At 40.7% G+C, this 20888-nt stretch overlaps 1 protein-coding gene across 10 annotated transcripts in view; it reads right to left on the reverse strand.

The window, feature by feature from the left end:
* The window catches only part of CIT (citron rho-interacting serine/threonine kinase), a 168418-nt gene that overhangs the window by 104222 nt on the left and 43308 nt on the right, over positions 1-20888 (reverse strand). For all 10 annotated transcript variants that reach the window (XM_072722958.1, XM_072722959.1, XM_072722956.1 and 7 more), the window contains exons 8-9: positions 19415-19618; positions 17854-18007 (exon numbers count right to left, since the gene is read on the reverse strand). In XM_072722958.1, coding sequence (XP_072579059.1) covers positions 17854-18007; positions 19415-19618 — 358 coding nt within the window. The remainder of the gene's footprint in view (positions 1-17853; positions 18008-19414; positions 19619-20888) is intronic.

The raw sequence follows: 20888 nt of genomic DNA on the forward strand, positions 1-20888 counted from the left end.
AAAAAAGAACCACACACACTTGAAAGGAACCAAACAACCTTAAAAAAATGAAAAGTATTGTTGTTGAATTTGAATTTTAAAACTCACTGAATGAATTAAATAGAAGATTAGACAGAGCCACAGAGAAAATTAGTGAAGTAGCAGTTACATCTGAAGCAATCACATAGAACCATACTTCTCAAAGTGTGATCTATACTGGCAGCATCAGCATTGCCAGAGAGTTGGTTAGAAATACAGATTCTCTGGAGCACCTGGGTGGCTCAGTAGGTTAAGTGTCTGCCTTCAGTTCAGGTCATGATCTCAAGGTCCCAGGATCCAGCCCCATGTTGGACTTCCTGCTCAGTAAGAAGCCTGCTTCTCCCTCTCCCTCTGCCCCTCCCTGGCTCATGCTCTTGCTCTCTAATAAATAAATAAAATCTTAAAAAAAAAAAAAAGAAAAGAAAAGAAATACAGAATCTCTGGCTCTGCCCCACATCCACTGAATCAGAACCTGCATTCTAATGAGATCTGCGGTTGGAGAAGTGCTCACAGAGAATGCAGCACAGAGACAAAGAGACAAGACAGTGAGAAGTCAGGAGACAAAGAATGAGAAGGTTCAATGCATATCTTAACAGGTGTACTAAAAAAAGAGAGTGAACTAGCTCAAAATCTGGATCTCACAGTTTGAAAGCATTATATGAAACTTGGTCAAATAAATCTAAAGACTACCAAGTATGTGACCTCATCTATCTTTGGGGCTAATTCTCCTCTTTCTTGTGTCTTATGGAAAATGTTCCTTTTCTGATCCTCATAAAATGTAATTTTTCTGGGGCAGCCTGGAGGCTTAGTTAGTTGAGCATCTGACTCCTGGGTTTGGCTCAGGTCAGCCTGTAGTAGTGAATCGAGTCCCAAGGTGGGCTCTGTGCTCCAAATGGAATTTGCTTCAGATTCTCTCTCACCTCCTTTTCCCTCCCACTCACTCACTCTCTCTCAAATGAATAAATAAAATCTTTTAAAAAATGTAATTTTTCTTCTTTACAAAACGTTATTAACAGGCTGTTGGATTTGAGTCTATGTTGATAAAGACAGATGTTACATCTGAGAACACAGCAGAGTGCCAGGCACACTACAGGTGCATAATAAATATTTGCTGAACAGATGTATAGAAAATGACTCCTGAAAAGAGAGCACCTATCATAATAAAGGCCACGAAGAAAATTACTTGATGTTTGAGTTAAATGAAGAGGCTTTAAAAGTGGATTGTTCTGTCTGAAAAATATGTTAATGAGTACCTATATTAATATTTTCTGATACATGATTATGAAATCATCATCTCACCCCCCATACCCACCACATTCAATAATGACAAATCAGAAGTCATGTATCAAGATCTACTGTTCACTGGCAAAAACCATCAAGAAAAACAAGAAAATCTTTTCCTATGTATTTTTAAAAATAAATCAGCCTGTGCTTGAGGTCATATTAGGGCACATTCCCCATAGTGGCAAGGTCTATGCAAGCAAGTGCTGGAGTGTTTTCTTCTCCTCCCCATCCCGAATTATAAGAGAGATGCAGAACAAGGTTTTCAGAAACAAAAAGCTATTTTAAGAGCTTAATCTCTCTCCCATAAATTCTCTTTCTTTTCTGTAATCCTGACATTCATTAGAAGCTTTTGAGGGGGGAAAATGTATTGCCTTCAAATTAAAAAAACAAAAACAAAAAAACAAGGCAAACAAACAAGGAAAGGAGAATCAAATGGATTCATCCTCTTGGCCCTACTCATCTCTAACATGTTCCTCTGAGCTCCATTTAACCCCTTCCCACCCTTAATTTTTCAGCATATCACACATTCATATTACAAATATAAAAGATTTTCTAATTTTGGTATAGTGTTTATTGCCTGCTTTCCCCACTGAAATATGAGCTCCATGAGGGGGAAGTCTGTGTTGTGTTCACCATCACACATCTAACACCTGGCTATCCTTATTCAATGTTTAATATCCATTCTGTTAAAGGAATGAATGAATAACAAGAACCTTGGATGTATGATAATTTCTTAAACCTAATGGGCTATTTCATGCAATGTGCTGCTTTAGGAAACCTAGAGTACCCGATTTAGTCATGAAGAATTGGCACATTAAAAAACAAGTATGACAACAAAAATCTGAGACTAGATATAGCTCATAAAACTCCTATGACTTTTAATCATCACTATGAGTTGCAGACACTGGTGCTGAGTTGCGTGTGGCAAAGCACAAGATGAATAACAGCCAACACAGCGTCATAAAGGACAAAGGCACATAAATAAATATTGTGTAAGGATATAATGAATCGGGACTGTGCCTGGAACACAGTGGGCATTCAATATTAAATCAAAAACATTTTCAACTTCATTCTATCTACCATGATGTCCCATACCTTCAAAAAAAAAAAAAGTAATTAATCAGATGGTACATTCAAACCTAAAAGGAAGAGCAACAGAAAATTAGCCATCTTCCAGTTCTTTAAAATCTGAAGCAACTAATGTGATCGCACTCATCCACAGAACAAAGGCAGAACTGCAAAGTAGGTGAAGAGGCTATTCATGTCATTTAGAGGTCAAGGTGTGAGTGTCAAAAGCAGAGATGCATGAACGGAGTGCTGGCAAGTTCTGCCAAAGGGGATACAGTGAGTTTTGTGTGTTCCTGCGGGAAAGTGTCATGGAGGTGATTGAATGTCAAGAGTTGGTTAAAAGGTATCTTGGCAGGCTAGAGTGGGGAAGAGTACCACTTTAGAAAAACCACAGAGCAGCAGCCAGAGACAGCCATGGGTAATGAGGCTGGGATGGAAGTGAGAGTGAAATCTTGGCTGGACCTTGAAGCAAGGGGTCCCTGGATTGGATTGACAGAAGGGATTATTAGACAGAGTTTTAAAGTACCAGGTTGATGTCAGTGCCAGAGACCGATACCATCACTGCACGAGCAATGGTTGGAAGAGGTCGATGCCAGAAACCTCTAACGGACAAGTCTACAATAGTCAACATGACAAATTCTACACTAAGGAAGTGATAACAGAAACAGAGACGATGTGGATTAACAGGAGACAGGCTAAGAAAGAAGTGGCAAAATGTGACAACTGACACAAAAGCAGAGCTTTTAGGAATGTCATCAACCAACTCTTAGGATGGGAAAACTCTGAGACAAAGAGGTTGTAATTTTTTTTTTTTTAAGATTTTATTTATTTATTCATGAGAGACAGAGAGAGCGAGAGGCACAGACACAGGCAGAGGGAGAAGCAGGCTCCATGTAGGGAGCCTGATGTGGGACTCGATCCCGGGTCTCCAGAATTACGCCCTGGGCCGAAGGCAGGCACTAAACCGCTGAGCCACCCAGGGATCCCCAAGAGGTTGTAATTGTAAGAAGGGCAAGATATCCAGTATCAGAGAGATCATGGGAACCAACAGAATAAGTTAGGAGATAGGCAAATACAGCTCCTTATTAAATATATGTAACTAATTCAGCCCATCAGAACATATTCCTTCCCCCAGAGCCTCAGGTAAGTCCCCTACCCTCTCCCCTCTAGGCAGGAAGTGGTTAGGTATAGCTCCTCCAGACAATGTGTTGTGTAAGAAATACAAGATGATGACAAACTAGATCCGTTTCCAACAGACCTAGGTAAATAAAATATTCTCCCATGTCTTCGCTTCTCAAAAGAGTCACAAAGAAACTTTAAGGTAATGCTGATGTGGCCCGTGATCAATTTTTACAATGGTGTCATCAAAGGAGACGAATAAGGAAGTTAGCATTTTCTAGTATGCTTCAGTCAATCAATCTGAAGGATTCTAGGGTCTGGCTGCCAACAGCTAAGCAGAGTCCCTCTCTGATGGCAGATCTGAGATCTTGATGGAGTTGTGTGCTCTGCCTGAATCTCGCCATTCTCAAAAGCCATGTTCCTACGAGGCTCTTTAACATCAAGTTTTTGGTAAATGGCTTACATTTTCCCACAGGATTACACTTGAGAGATGCATTCTCTCAATTCTGCATCATACATGAGCCAGATTTCTAATACTGTAACTTTACTTTGTTTGCCCCCCTCCCTCTGGGTCTAGGTACTCAGCAAACCTGCCAAATACCTACACAGGCTGGAACTGCTCCAAAGAGAACCCTTTCAAACTGCAACTGGCCATGACTGCATTTCCATGCCAGGTTAGGTCTGGATACAGCCATTGTGGGGCCCAGGTGGAAGCCCCCAGAACATACTTAAACAATAGTGAAGGAGGTAGTTCCTTGGCTTCCATTCCCTAGGACCAGATCGCTCTAGCACCCAACAACATTCTCTTTGGAGCACCTTCTCCCTTGAATTACCTACACCCAAGAACACATCACATTACACACCTTCTTTGCTGCCCTCAGAACACTACAGTATCCTTTTCTCCAACATTTTCAAATTTATTTGTAAATATATCTTCACACGCACAAAAGCAGTAAGGTATAAAATGAACTCCCACATGCCCTTCACCCAGCTTCAGCAATGAGCAACTCCCATCCCATTCCGTTCATCCTTGTCTTGTTTCTGCATTTGTTGATTATTAAAAGCAAACCCCAGACATCATACCATTTCACCCATAACTACTGCAGTACATATCTCTAAACAAGATTTCTCAACTGTGGCCCTAGTGACATGTGGGAATGGACAATGCTTTGTTGTAGGAGCTGCCAAGTATATTGTAGGGCATTTAGCAGTATCCCTGACCTCTGCCCACCAGATGCCAACATTATCAAGTCATGACAACCAAAGAGGTCTCCAGACATTACTAAATGTCCTGTAGGGGGCAAAATCACCCCGACTTGAGAACCAATCCTCTAACAGATAAGGACTTCCAAAACACTGTTACCATAATACCTTCATCACACCCAACAAAATTAATAGTAACTCTGTAACATTATCTAATACCATATTGTGTTCGATTTCTCCAGTTGTCCCAAAAATGTCTCTTTACAGTCGGTTTCATTTGAATCAGGATCCAACCAAGGTTTACAAACTGATTTGGCAGGTCTCTTAATCTGTAATACTGATCTTTTTTTTTTTAAACGCCATTTATTGGTCTAAGAAACTGGATCACATGTCTCTATAGAATATTCCACATACTAGACTTGGTTGAGTGTATCTCTGTGACATCATTTAATGTTTCCCTGTCCTCCATGTTTCCTATTAACTGGTAGTTCAGCTGAGGGCCTTCTGTTCATTCATATTCAATTCTTTTGGCAAGAATACTTCCCAGTATTCTGGATGTGCTGTCTAGTTAATGCATGAAATTAGAGGGCATATAATGTCTGCTTGTCTCTCATCCTGTGATGTTAAGAATGATCCATGGGTTCTGATGACATCAGCCTGATCCTTCCAGGATAAAGTCCCCCCTCCTTTCACTTAAAGGTTTCAGCAGCCATTGATGAGCATTGCCTACAGCCATTACTTCATTAAGGGCTGCAAAATGGTGGTTTTCCAATTTCCTTCTACATTTATTAGCACATCAACAAACCCTGAAATATAATTCAAATAGGAAGGCAAGAGAAATGCTTGGTTCTTTCCCTATATTTAGTAACATTCAGAGTAATGACTTAGCAATTGCCAGAAGTGACCAGTGAGATTTCTTTTCAAATTATCATTTAGAACTCATAAACTGTTATATATTTGTTGTGTTTCAAGACACTGCAGTCTTTTTGGTGTTCATATTGTCCCATCTTAGGCCAGGAGAAACCCCTCTACAAGATATTCTTGCCAGTAAAGTCAAATTGGAATCTATTTTTAGCTTCTGGATATAACTTCTAGTTTACAAGGACCAGAAGAACAAGTACCATCATCATCCCCTACTGAGGAAGTAAAGAGACAAATGTGGGGGTATTCTGTAAACCAACAACCTGACTCTTTCATCAAGTCGATGACATAGAAAAAAATAGTATTCATAGATATATGTGTGTATACCTGTGTTTGTGTGTATATATATACATATATAGAGATAGATTTTTAATTTAAAAAAATTAAGCCTATCTCCATAGCTGACTATATCCCAAGATATGAGTGACTTTGAATCTAACTATTGGGAGCATTGACAAGACATGGGGAAACTGGATCTCTCATTCATTATTGGTGAAAATATAAAATGGTACAACCACTCTGAAAAAGTTTGGCAATCTCTTAAAAAGTTAAGCATATACATCTACCATACAATCCAGACTTTCCACTCCTAGATACTTACCCAAGAGAAATGAATGTGTCAGTCTGTAGACTTGCACACAAATGTTCATAGAAGCTTTATGTCAAATAGCCAAATGTCTAGCAGCAGAGGACTGGATTACCAAACTGTGGTATATCCATACAATGAACTACTACTCAGCAATGAAAAGGAATGGACTGTGACATATGCCAAAACATGGAAAGAATCTCGGAATGAATATGTTGAATGAAAGAAGGCATATACCTTGCATGACTCAATTTATATCAAGTTTAGGAAAATACAAGCTTAACTATGGTGACAAAAGGCAGATCGGTCATTGCCAAGGAACAAAGGAAGGAATGGGGAGGGGTGTCAGGAAAGGGTCTCAAAGGGGCATGAAGAAACTTCTGGGGTTGATGGATATGTTCTTGCTCTTGAGCACGGTGATGAATTCACAGGTATGTACATACATCAACACAAACTGTACATTTAAAATACATGCAACTACATGTTTATTATTCCTCAATAAACCATTGGGCAGTGAGAATATTTTGTCCCCAATCCTTCCTGGGCTAAGGAGCTTCCAGCCAGGCTCCTTCACCACATGAGGTGGACGTGCTGAACAAACACATCAAGCCTCACCCCTCTGCTCACTCCTCTCCCAAGAAGGAGCTAATGTGACTCATCAGAGCTGGACAACATCAGGCTATGTTTTATTGGAAGGCAGGGTTACTGTGCCTGGAAAGCAAAGAACCAAGCTTAACACTTCCTGTTCCACCACCTACGTCCAGACATGGCAGTCACTCAGCCAACTTGTCCTCCTGGTTTCCCTCAGTCCCACTGTGACAAGGCCGCTCCATCCCTGAGGGAAGGTCCTCCATTCTTCTCTGCGAGGGTGGTAAATGTCCTGGAGCCCTGCATCAAAGGGTATTGAGCACTTGCCTTGCCAAGAACAAAGTGGATGCTTCCATCCCTCCCTGGCTATCAGTTCCTTGCCTGTGTCTTTGGTTTGTCAGAAGTTTGAAGGACAGGAAGGGCGGGTCTTAGACCCCAAATTGCTAATGCTGTGCAATGAATACAATCCTTTTCTTTCCATCACCAGGGAGCAACTGAGTTGGTCACATTTATTTTCTCTGAAATGAGATGCTGAAAATCGTTTCCAAACCATTGGTTGTGGATCACCTGAACCTTCTACTCTTTGTCCTTTGGCTTTTTAGCCTGTTTCAACTCCTGCCAGCCACTCTCCTTAGTTCTATCCAAACTTCACACTCAGAAAATGAGCGTAAATGCAATCACCACACTTCACAGAACTGACTCAAAAGTTGGCTGCTGAATACAGTCCCAGATGTTTAATATAATTTTGAATCTTTGGCCAAATCATTTCCGTGTTTGCTTGGTTGTAAAAGGTTTTTGGGCAAGTGAGAATTTAAGGGTTGAAGACTCCAATTTATGGGTTTTCCAGAAAAACCTATTCCCTACCTTCCCCGGAGGAAAGGCATTAATTTACCTTATTTAGAAAATGATTTTACTAAACTGAAATTCAGCATTGTACCATTGGTTTACCCTGAGAGGCACTATAAGAAGCAGCCATAGTGGGACGCCTGGGTGGCTCAGCAGTTGACTGCCTGTCTTTGACTCAGGGCATGATCCTGGGTCCTGGGATCGAGTCCCACACAGGGCTCCCTGCATGGAGCCTGCTCTGCCTCTGCCTATGTCTCTGCCTCTCTCTGTATCTCTCATGAATAAATAAAATCTTTAAAAAAAAAAAAAAGGCAGCCATAGCGCAGTGCAGGGGTGGCTCAGTCAATTGAGCATCTGTCTCATGACTCCTGCTCAGGTCATGATCTGAGTTGTGGGATCGAGCCTCATATCAGGCTCTGCATTCAGCAGGGCGTCTGCTTGAGATTCTCTCTCCCTCTCCCTCTACCCTTCCCTCTGCTCATGCTCTCTCACTCTCTAAAATAAATAAATATTTTTTTAAAAGCAGCAGCAGCTGTAGGGAAATCTTCAGAGCACATTTGGGAGGGATGAAGTTCACCATGCCACAAGGAGGTCTCATTTATGTGGAACCCAGTGATGAAATTCCTCAGGGCTTGGTATCCAGAAAATCAAGTCTTTCCTGAGCAAACCATTCTGGATTTTTCCCTGTCATGAGACTGCGGCTCTCATACAGTTGACCATTGAACAACATGGGTTTGAACTGCAGGGGTCTACTTACACATGATTTTTTTTTTTAATTGGAGTTCAATTTGCCAACATATAGCATAACACCCAGTGCTCATGCCATCAAGTGCCCCCCTCAGTGCCCGTCACCCAGTCACCCCCACCCCCCCGCTCACCTCCCTTTCCACCACCCCTGTTCATTTCCCAGAGTTAGGAGTCTCTCATGTTCTGTCTCCCTTTCTGATATTTCCCACTCATTTTTTCTCCTTTCCCCTTTATTCCCTTTCACTATTTTTTATATTCCCCAAGTGAATAAGACCATATAATGTTTGTCCTTCTCCAATTAACTTATTTCACTCAACATAATACCCTCCAGTTCCAAATAAATAAATAAATTAATTAATTAATTAATTAAAAAAATACCCTCTAGTTCCATCCACATCGAAGCAAATGGTGGGTATTTGTCATTTCTAATGGCTGAGTAATATTCCATTGTATACATAGACCACAGCTTCTTTATCCATTCGTCTTTCGATGGACACCAAGGCTCCTTCCACAATTTGGCTCTTGTGGACATTGCTGCTATAAACATCGGGGTGCAGGTGTCCCGGCGTTTCACTGCATCTGTATCTTTGGGGTAAATCCCCAGCAGTGCAGTTGCTGGGTCGTAGGGCAGGTCTATTTTTAACTCTTTGAGGAACCTCCACACAGTTTTCCAGAGTGGCTGCACCAGTTCCCATTCCCACCTACAGTACAAGAGGGTTCCCCTTTCTCCACATCCTCTCCAACATTTGTGGTTTCCTGCCTTAATTTTCCCCATTCTCACTGGTGTGAGGTGGTATCTCACTGTGGTTTTGATTTGTATTTCCCTGATGGCAAGTGATGTAGAGCATTTTCTCATGTGCTTGTTGGCCATGTCTATGTCTTCCTCTGTGAGATTTCTGTTCATGTCTTTTGCCCATTTCACGATTGGATTGTTTGTTTCTTTGCTGTTGAGTTTAATAAGTTCTTTATAGATCTTGGATACTAGCCCTTTATCTGATACATCATTTGCAAATATCTTCTCCCATTTTGTAGGTTGTCTTTTAGTTTCAATAAATCAGCACAGTACTATAAATCTATTTTCCCTCCCTTATAATTCTTTTTTTTTATTTTATTTATTTATTCCTGAGAGACAGAGACATAGGCAGAGGGAGAAGCAGGCTCTGTGCAGGGAGCCCAACGTAGGACTTGATCCCAGGTCTCCAGGATCACGCCCTGGGCCGAAGGCGGTGCTAAACCGCTGAGCCACCGGGGCTGCCCATAACATTCTTAATAACATTTTCTCTAGCTTATTTTATTGTAAGAATATAGTGTGTAATACATATAGCACACAAAATACATGTTATATGGCTATTTACATCATCAGTAAAGTTTCTGGTCAACAGTAGGCTGTTAAAAGCTTTGGGGGAGTCAAAAGTTATATGCCGATTTTTGACTATGCAGGAGTCAGCACCCCTAACCCTCAAATTGTTCAAAAGAAACTGTAACTGTTCTATTTTCCTTTTTGCTTTGGCCACTAGGAGGCTAGGAGTCCCAAATTGGTCCTCGTCCAGCAACTTGACTAGAACTTTTTACTTTTAACCCTGACTTTATTTCTTTACTGGGATACTTACTCTCTTCAACCAGATTCCTACACTTATTTATTTTTATCTTTTTGATATTGCAATTACCTCTAAAATAAGCCATCTCAATTTATCTTGGAATAAAATGAAATACTGCATATTTTTAACATCTCTGGATATAGCTTCTAAATTCAGAATGGAGCAGGGAAATCCCATAATCCTAATTTATAAGCATTTAGCTCTTCTTAGCCTATTTGCTCCTATCATAACTTACTTTCTAAAAAGAGAACAATCCCCAATAGACACATAAATACTCGCCTGTATAGCCCATAAGCCTGTAAGACCTACTGACTACATATCTTCATTACTCCTTGTTTATGTTGGAGGGTGGGGTGCCCAGATCCTCCTAGTCTAGTAAGTTGAATTCCTGCCATCACTACTATAGCATCCCTCCCCCTTTCTTACCCCTCCCTCTGTCGTGCTGATCTCCCAACAGCCCAGCTCCCCTTCCTCATTTCCTCATGCCCCTGAAGTGGCTAGGTGGCTGTCTGACAGGGAGATATATTTAAGGGCCAACCAGGGCAAACAAAGCACATCTACCAACCCCCAAAAACTAGCTTAGGAAACAAAGCATGGACAGATATCTACTCAAATGATAGGAATCCAAAACAGACCTGAAAAAGGCCGAAAATAAACCAACACCTATGCTTCACAAGCCACTGAAATAATGCTATTCTAAACACAGAATGCTAAAACAAATAAGTGAAATATTCATGTTAAAACCATAAGGGGTGGGACGCCTGGGAGGCTCAGTGGTTGAGCATCCGCCTTTGGCTCAGGTCATGATCCCGAGGTCCTGGGATGGAGTCCTGCATCGGGCTCCCCACAGGGAGCCTACTTCTCACTCTGCCTATGTCTGTGCCTCTCTCTCTGTGTCTCTCATGAACAAATAAATAAAATCTTTTAAAAAATAATTAAAAAAAAAAACATAAGGGGTTTTCATTTGTAAAGAAGAGAACGCTGCTCATCAGAAATCAAAGCCAGAGTAGTCCATTCAAAGGACAAATATGGTAGGGTTATAAGTACCGCGCGCTAACCGATTGCACCACTGGAGCTCCTTATGGTAGGGTTATAAATGAAGATCTCTTCATTTATATCAATGATGCAGGAAAATCACCTGACAATAAAAACTCCTGATTTCTTAGAAGGCAATATAATGAGGTTGTTAAGAGTATAGGCCATACTGGTGTTTATATTAGAATATTCCGGAAAGTTATATAAGAAACTAACAATAGTGGTTCACTTTAGGGAGAGGCCCTGTGCATAGAGTGAGAAGGAGACTAGTTTCACTGTTTAACCTTCTGGGTCACTTGATTTTTTTTTTTTTTTAAATCGAGGACTGTATAAACTTTTCAAATAAATAAAAGCAAAGAGAACTTGGAGTCCTAGAGACCTGAATTTGCTTCGGCCACTGCCAACACAGGCTCTGGGACCTTTGTCAAGCAGCTTCATCTACTTAGGCCTCAATATCCTTACGTGTACTGTGAGACTAATCATAGCACCCGTCTCACAGAGGTATAGTGAGTTAATGGGACAATAATACATATAATGTGCTTTGCAGAGTTCCTGGTACATAGGAGGTACTCAATAGAAGGATGGCAATAAAATACACACTAAAAAAGTTAATGAAGAAAACTTTGAATCCATCCTTAATTAAAAGTAAACATGAGACAACAGTTAGCTGAGGAGGGATGGGGAGTACAAGGCATAAAAATGCCTTCTTTACAACCACCTATTTGCTATCAGCAGGTGGAGATTAAGTGAAGCCACCATCTTGAAAGATCTGAAAGCTGTAAAGTCTGGGGGAAAAAAAGCTTTCAATTCCTCAAAAGCAGAGCCTAAAATCCAGCATTTCTAAGCAGTTCATCAGCGGATGGAAGTCCTCAGCCAAAAAGCAGTCTCCCCTTATCCTGAGCCCAGAGAATACAATGAGGAAGCAGGATCCTGCAAAGATGAGAAAGAAATTCTAAGGCTCATCTTGCACGGCTTTGCAAATGCTAATATTCACAGGAATCTTATTTCTGGGGACCTTATTAAAGTGCCATTTCTGACTCAGCAGGTCTAGGAGGGCCCAAGTATCTGCATCCCTAACAAGCTCCCAGGTGATGTCAGGGATGCCGATGCTGTTGGTCCATGGACCACACTCTACACAACAAGATCCTACTGGCTCCAAACTATACTTCCATCATTTGTCAGCAATGACAGTCTTGAGTGATTCTGATCACTGCAATACTTTCTCTCCTAGTATCCACCAGGCCAATTCTCAATCACTAGTTCTCCATCAGAGGCAGATACAGCCCCCAAAGGACACTGGGCAAGGTCTGGAGATATATTTGGTTGGCACAAACTGCAGGGGGGAGGGTGCTGCTGGCATCCATGGCTAAAGGCCAAGGTGCTGCTAAATATTCTGCAATTCACACATCAGCTCCCACCACAAAGAATGATCTGGTCCCATAGGTCAATAGTGCCAAGGTTGAGAAATGCTGTTCTAATAAACAGAAAATATAAATCAAATCCTGTCATTCATCCCAAGATGACATAAACCCCAATTTTGGAAGTGGGTCTTCAATGCAACATTGTTTTTTCTCATGGCTAGGTCTGAGGCTGGGGAGGGTAACAGATCGGAGGAAAGAACAGGATGGTGTATGTGCAGAAGGAGTTACCAGGTCATAGTCCATATTTTGTTTAAAATCAAGCCTATGAGGGATGCCTGGGTGGCTCAGTGGTTGAGTGTCTGCCTTTGGCTCAGGGTGTGATCCCAGGGTCCTGGGATCAAGTCCTGTATCAGGTTCCCAGCAGGGAGTCTTCTTCTCCCTCTGCCTATGTCTCTCCCTCTCTTTGTGTGTCTTTCATGACTAAATAAATAAAATCTTAAAAAAAAAAAAAAATCAAGCCTATGTGAGGGCATAGGGGTGACTCAGTCGGTTAAGTGTCTGACTCTTGATTTCGGCTCAGGTCATGATCTTAGGGTCCTGAGATTGAGGCCCAGGACATGATGGTTTTGGATGAAAGGGACTAGCATGCTGGTTCCTGTGACATCACTATGCCTGTTCTGGGTAGATATTTTAACAGATGGGACTAGAAAAGCACACCAGGCAGCAAAACTTCCCCATTGACAGGAACAGGCACATAATACCAGGAAATGGAGGTATAACCACAAAGGCACAAATGAAAGAGGTGTTCCAATTGGCCTCAGCTCTCCAGCAGCTCAAAAATCAGGCTGGGTACACCCAGACTCTTGCCCAATATAGGAAACATCATTGAGACTGCAGAGCCCAGGGCAGCCAATATCCTTAAGAAGCCTCCTACTAGAACCTGGAAAGCAGCCTTGAAATAATGATAATAATAAGTAGCTGAAAAACGCACACTGACATCTGATCATGTGAAGCTGGGAATGGAATATCAGGGTAATGGGTGTCTGGTGACCTTCATGGGGCAATAACTCATCACAAAGCTTTTGACTTGCTGGGAGAATCAGCATTCTAGAACTGGGTCAGGTTCCTGGTTCGCATAGCGTTGCCCAGAGCAACCCAAAGAGGCTGGACCCAGGAGGACACAGATGTTTCATCTGACTTTGGAATCAAAACCAAGGCATGTCCTAGTTCCCCCCTCAGCAGCCACTCCCAATTCTATCATTCATAAATTTGCCCAGACCCCTCTTAAACTGCATTTATATATCCTGCCAGGGCCACCTCTGGAGATAATGAGTTTTAGAAGATTCTTATTACCTGCTGTGTTAAGCAGTACTTCCTTTCTTTGGTTACAACAAGAAAAAGAAGAATTAGGGGTGAGGCAGCAGAGAGGCTAATGTTGCTTTCATCAAGGAACAATCTTGGGTGTGGAGGGTAGAAATATTTAATATGCTGGAACCATAAGGCATTTAAGTAGCAACCATAAACTCAGGAAATCCAATGGCTTCAAGTGTTTTGGTTGATCAAAATCACTCAATGCTTATTTATGAAAAATAGGACTGGACAAAAGCATAATTTCTGTTAGAGTTATGTAGTTAGGAAGTAACTCAAATAGCATGGAGTCCAGCAATGTTTAAATCACACAACCCTGAGTTGATTGCAAATATGCAGGGAATGGAGGTTGGTGAAAAACAGGGAAATCTGCTAGGAGAAACAATAAATACCACAGCTCTCTGCATAGCCAGGGATGCCACAGAACCTTCAGGAAAAGTTGCTACCAGTCCTCAGTGGACATGAAGAGCCAACCCACCCTGGTGTAGTCCCATCCACCACAAACACTCTCATTGCAATATGGCACACCCTGGACTGATCCTGGAACAGAACAGAGACATAAAGGAAGAAACTGGTGAAATCAGAATAAAGTCTCAAGTTTAATTATTAGTAATGTGCAAATATTAATCTCAGTTTTGACAAATGTGGCATAGTTATGTAAGATGTTATAACAGTAGGGGAAACTGGGAGAAGGGTATTGGGAACTCTCTGTGCCATCTTTGCAACTTCTCTATAAATCTATTCCAAAGTAAAAGGTTTATTAAAATTAAGAGAAATGTTTTAAGGCAAACATATTTCACAACACTTCAGAGCCACTATACTGAGAGTTAGAAGTCCATAAAAATCATTGAGATTTTTGAGAATCAAGACTTAAGGCAAAGGACGTGAAAAGATATTTTTCTAAAGAAGACATACAGACAGCCAACAGGTATATGAAAAGGTGCTGAACATCGCTCATCATCAGGGAGATGCAAATCAAAACCACAATAAGATAGCACTACACCTGTTAGGATGACTTGTATCCAAAAGACAAAAGAGGGGCACCTGAGTGGCTCAGCTGGTTGAGTATCTGACTCTTGATCTCACTCCGGTCTTAATCTCAGGGTCATGGGTTTGGGCCCCACACTGGGCTCCACACCCAGCATGGAGCCTATTTGGAGGGGGGAAAAAAAAAAAGACAAGTGTTGGCAAGAACATGGAATAAAGGGAATCCTTGTATGGTGTTGGTAGGAATGTTGTTACAGCCACTATGCAAAACAGTATAAAGGTTGCTCAAAAACTAAAAATAGAACTACCACATGACCCAATAATCCCTCTTCTGGTTGTATACCCAAAAAAAATTAAATCAGCACCTCAAAGAGATATCTGTGCTCTCATGTTTATGGCAGCATTTTTCACAATCAAGATACAGAAACAATCTAAGTGCCAATCAATGGATGACTGGATAAAGTTGTGGTATATAAACCACACAAGGTAATATCTTTCAGCCTTAAAAAACAAAACAAAACAAAAACAAAAAAAAAAAGATGGAAATCCTGCCATTTGCAGCAACATGGATGAACCTGGAGGACATTATGCTAAGGGAAATAATATAGGCACAGAGAGAGAAAAAACTACATGAGCTCACTTTTCTGTGAAATCTGAGAGTTAAATGCATGGAAGCAGAGAATAGGATGGCTACCAGACAGGGAGGCAGGGGAAATGGAGAAACCCTTCAAAGGGTATGAAGTTGGAGTTATAGAGGATAAATAAGTAGATCCAATACGCAGCATGATGACTATGGTTAATAACACTATATTGAACACAGGCAATTTGCTAAGAGAGTAGATTACAGGTGCTCTCAACACAGAAAAGGAAAAAATGGTAACTGTGAGAAGATGGATATGATCATTAGCTTGACTACAGTAATCACTTCACCATGTATATGTACATCAAATCATCACGTTATACACCTTAAATATATACAATTTTTACTTAAAAAAATAACCTCAAAAAAAAAATCAGGATGCAGATGGATGAGAATTCCATGATACAAAATGGTGGGGGTGAGGATGGGAGTGGAGGGTGACACATCCGCATGTGTTAAAAATAAGGAAAAATTGGGCATCTCTCTGGCTCAGTTAGTGGAGTGTGCAGCTAGCTCCTGGCTCTTGGTCTCAGGGTTGTGTGTTCAAGCCCCATGTTGGGTATAGAGATTGCTTAAAAATAAAACCTTTAAAAAAATAAGAAGAAAAAAAAAGTGGGTATGTATTAGGACATGGAAAATTCTAAGTAGATAGCCACAGGAGGCAGGGTAAGTATGAAAGCAGCAAGTGTGAAGATGACCAAGACTGCAGTGACCCATTACAATGTCATCTCACCCCAAAGAAAACCAGGACCTTCTAAAATATGGGCCTTGTTTTGTTGGTTTAAAGATTTTATGTATTTTATTTTAGAGAGAGATAGCAGGGGGAGGGATCCAGTGAGAGGGGGAGAAAAACCCAAGCAGACTCCGCACGGAGCACAGAGCCTAACATAGGGCTCAATCTCATGACCCTGAGATCAGACCTGAGCCAAAACCAAGAGTTAGATGCTTAATCAACAGCGCCACTCTGGCACCCCTAAAAGATGGGCCTTGTGATAGCATGAGCCACAATCCACACTGACATGTATCCTCTACAGGCACTGTGTAATTTACAGAACAGGAGTTACACTTGTTAAACCCAATAAGCCTAGAGCCTATAAAACAGCCTGGAAGAAAAAGACTAGGAAAAAACCTGGGAATTCGGACACAATATCAAAAACAACATCAAGGTGTACCAAAACTCAAAGTTACTGGGGTAATTCATCACCACTCACTGGCTCACTTGAGTGGAGACAGGTTTTTAAGACATAATCGGTAAGTTCATGCATAGAAACGTTAACTGCTCATTTAAGAAGACTATAGAAATACAAAGGCAAGGCAAGAAAAGACTGAGTATATAAATTGTATCTATTGGAAACTGTATCAAATCTTTCTAAAGGCAGAAAAAGAAAAAAATAAAAAATAAAAAATAAAAAAATAAAAAAATAAAGGCAGAAAAAGAAGACAGGCTTGAAAATATACTGTTGATTAAAAGCCCTGAACCTTGGAAATTTGGGGGCTGACGCCTAAAGATTAGAAAAATTAAGTAACATCCAGAAAGAAAAAGAATTGCTAAGATTTATAAAAATGTAGTCTATTTAAATATTTGCACACATTAGAGAAACCATCAAAATGACTTTTAACTGGACAACACTGGATCTTAACCCAACTCATACATTATGACAACATGCCTCCAACTAGAAGCCTAGTTTTGACACCTTAGAAATGGATTCCACTCCCCACATCCCCTCATCACCAAAGATAAAACACAGACCAACTGCTTTCCTACTGGTTCTACTGTGCTAATCACTGGGTCACATTCAATCAACAACACATCCAAAAATAAAAAAGGTTTAACAACAACAACAAATTACCAATTTGTAAAACAAACAAACAAAAAAAGCATTTGGGTTTTGTTGATAATAAATCAGGTCTCTGTTTTTAATGAATTTCGTTTGCACTAAATAACCCCAAAGAGACACGTATATGAATGACTCCACTGTGCATCTACATTATAGATTTTATAAGCCTGTGAGCAAAGACAAATATTCTCGAGGAAAACAAATGAACACAGAGAGACATTTATGGTTCTGCTGCAGGCTTGGCCATTCGCAGAGCAACCTCACGCTTTGCCTCATTTTTGAGTCTTTTTTCCTAACCTGTGAAGGATATACCTACGCTTGCTTTTCCTCTGAGAAGAAACTGTCAAAGCGAGTGACAACACTTGAACTCCATCAGTCTGCCCTTTTAAGTCACTGAGGGATGATGTTCTGAAGGCCATGTAAGCAGAGAGTTTGATAAATAACCCCGGTCTGTGCAAACAATTTTGGAGAAGAATTATCACTTACCGACAGCTCTATCATTAGCCTTTTCTATCCCCTGTAGATAATTAAGGCCCTTATTTCTATAATTTATACCACCTTCTGTGGGACAGAACAATTGCAGATCATTCCTAAGTGTTTACACTCAATTCCAACACCGGAAGTGAAGGACTGTGGCTCTACTTACAGTTACGAATGTTATTCCAGTCAATTTTAGAGAAGAAAGGGTGGCAGCACAGGCCTTCAAACTTCAGTCTCTCTTTCTGGCCACACAGCAAACTCTGAATCAGATCAAGTAATTCACCACTAACTTTGGGGTCATCTGGAAACTTCAAAAACCGCTATTCCAAAAAATAAAATACAATAAAATAGAATAAGCACCCTCTTAGCAGATTCCACTTCTCATGTTCCAAACTTAAAAAAGTATTTCTCATATATGCAAGTTTCCCTTTTTTTTTTTTTTTTGTTTGTTTAAAAGAAGGAAGTTTTGTGCCCTCTTAACTTTGGACCAAAGGCATGTTCCCAAAATAAATGGCCTGTTCACATCAATAGGCCTCATTCCTTTGCAAGGGTTCAATATCCTTCATGATTTGACCCCGCTCCTCTCTGTCTCTTGTAGCTACACTCCCCATCATCTCGCTCTTTGCTGTCCAACAATGATGAGCTATTTAAAGCTGCCTGAACAAATCATGCTGTTCTCTCTGCCTAGAACGCCCTCCCCAGCCCGCACCCCTCTTCCACCCTATCACTGCCCCCACCATGCTCCCTCTGCAATCTACTTCTGCACAAACACAGAGCACTGTGATTTCTGTGTGATAACAGGGAAAGAAGGCAGAGAGAGCCTTTTCCTTGCTCATCACTGCAAACCCAGTTTACTAACCGTGCCTAGTGCAACTCACTCATTACTGAATAGCAGACTGAAATGAAGAAGATAAATTGGCCCCAAGAATCATGCAAAGGAAAACTTTAACCCCAGAGGAGACTCAAGAATAACAAGTAATATTATATGTATGTATTAAGCATATAAAATATGTATTATACACATGAAAATATGTATTAAGTATTCCAGAAAGATGAGACTGAGTTAGAAAAACCTATGAAGTTTCCCTTTTGCCTAAAACATACATATTTAATCATATCCTTAAGAAATGGGCTTAGTATACTGGAACGTACAATTATTAGAAAAGAGTTTTAATTCCACTTCATATATATTCCTATAATTCTAATCTCTATACCCATATGATTTTACTAACATATTCAACAGCTAAGAGTACTGAGAAAGAACACAGCATAATATTAAAGGCAGACTGCCTGTCACTCTAGGTAAGTTACTTAACCATTTTGGCCTTGGTTTCCTCATCTGTGAAATGAAAAGAATATCTACCTCTTACATTGTTTGAGGATTAGCCAAGTTAATGAACTATATTTCAAGTCTAAGACCCAGTTATTACCTTAACAGCACTAAAATCAAAATGCATTTTATAATCAATGAAATATGATAGATTAATTGGCAACAGTTCTTTTTTAATAGTACCTAAAATAATGGCATAGGCTTACAATGACTGGCAGCTGAGAGTCAATAAAATACAATTACTAAAGCGTTTAGAGCAGCTTTTAGCCCAAAGTGCTTTATAAGTATTTGCTATTGTTATTATCTGGCACTGCTGATTTACATTACAAATGTTCACTCATACATTTTTAAATGACAGTTCTTGATATTACTTCAAAATCTCCTAATAGCTCTTTACCTGGAAATTCATGATGTTACTGAAGGTTCTGGCCGAAGTTCCCTCTGTGAATGGGGACCTTCCATAAACCATCTCATATGCAATCACTCCCACTGACCACCAATCACAGTCTAGACTATAGATGCCTTTCCCGTCCCCATTCATCACGGTCAACACTTCAGGGGCCATGTAATCTGGAGTCCCAATCGGGAGTTTGGCGCTCACCTGGAAATCCATAAATAAAATGAACACGGCAAACTTTCAATTATTCTCAAATACATTGCCAACAACCACATTTCAGACACAAGCTGATTTGCTACTGATTACTATTCTCCCAGGTACTTAAGCCTTCTGTCAAGTGGCATGCTGTCAGAAAATGCAAACGATTTACTAATTAAAAAAAAAAAAAGCACATAATATAATCCAAAGGCAAAAGGGCAAGAGTTGTTGATGATACATGCCCTTTGGTTGCACAAATAACAAATGGATATATAACTAGAACAGAAGAGGTCTTTCCTGATATACATTACACAGAGCTTCTCTTACTTACGAAAACAGCAAAATGATAATAAATCCTAAAGATGAATCTATAAGATCAATCTACCCATTACTGAAAACTGGGGTAAAACAATATGGCAAACTCCTTGTATCTCAAGTTTAAATATCTGGAATCAACATTCCTACTTTGAGCCACCCACAGGGAAAAACATGATAAATATCTTCCACCAGAGGTCCAAGGTGAATGAGCTCATTTTCCTCACCCCCAACTCCTATTCCTGTGGTTCCCTCCCCACTGTTCAGAAATCCAGAGCCCTCCAACCCAAGGACACTCAGGCACCTGACCTTGGCAGAGAAAGGTTAGGGCAGTGTACTAGGTCTTTTTCTAAGCTAAATATATCCCATTTAAAGAACTGTCCTTTTTTTCTGAGAATTTGTCCTTCTGTCTGGGGGGAGGAGGTTAGATTTATTTATTTATTTATTCACGAGAGACACACAGAGAGAGACAAGGACATAGGCAGAGGGAGAAGCAGGCTCTCTGCAAGGAGCCAGATGCAGGACTCAACCGAGGACCCCGGGATCACAACCTTAGCCAAAGGCAGATGTTCAACCACTGAGCCACCCAGGCATCCCGGTCCTTCTGTTTGTGTTTATAAGCCCTTTGTTTCTGAAATGATGCTGATGAAAGGTTTTCTGCCCCCACCCCAACCCCATCCCTTCCTAGACAACAGAGGAAGCCAGCAACCCTTTCAGCCTTGAAAATTGTTTTGAAGTCTTAATGACTCATGAAATTTGAAGGCTAAGGATCACCTCTCTGACTTCTTCTCTATCAAAACAGACAGGGCCTGATGTTAGTCATATACTGTATTGACCAATAATCCTACAGCTGCCCAATAACCCTGCCTTTAAAAAGGCTTCTCTTGCGTGAGCAGTTACATGGGCACTAAAGAACCTTCTCCCCATTAAAGAATGTTGAGTGCTCCCTGAGCGACCTTAG

This window comes from Vulpes vulpes, chromosome 10 (assembly GCF_048418805.1).
Source record: "Vulpes vulpes isolate BD-2025 chromosome 10, VulVul3, whole genome shotgun sequence".
Taxonomy (NCBI): Eukaryota; Metazoa; Chordata; class Mammalia; order Carnivora; family Canidae; genus Vulpes; species Vulpes vulpes.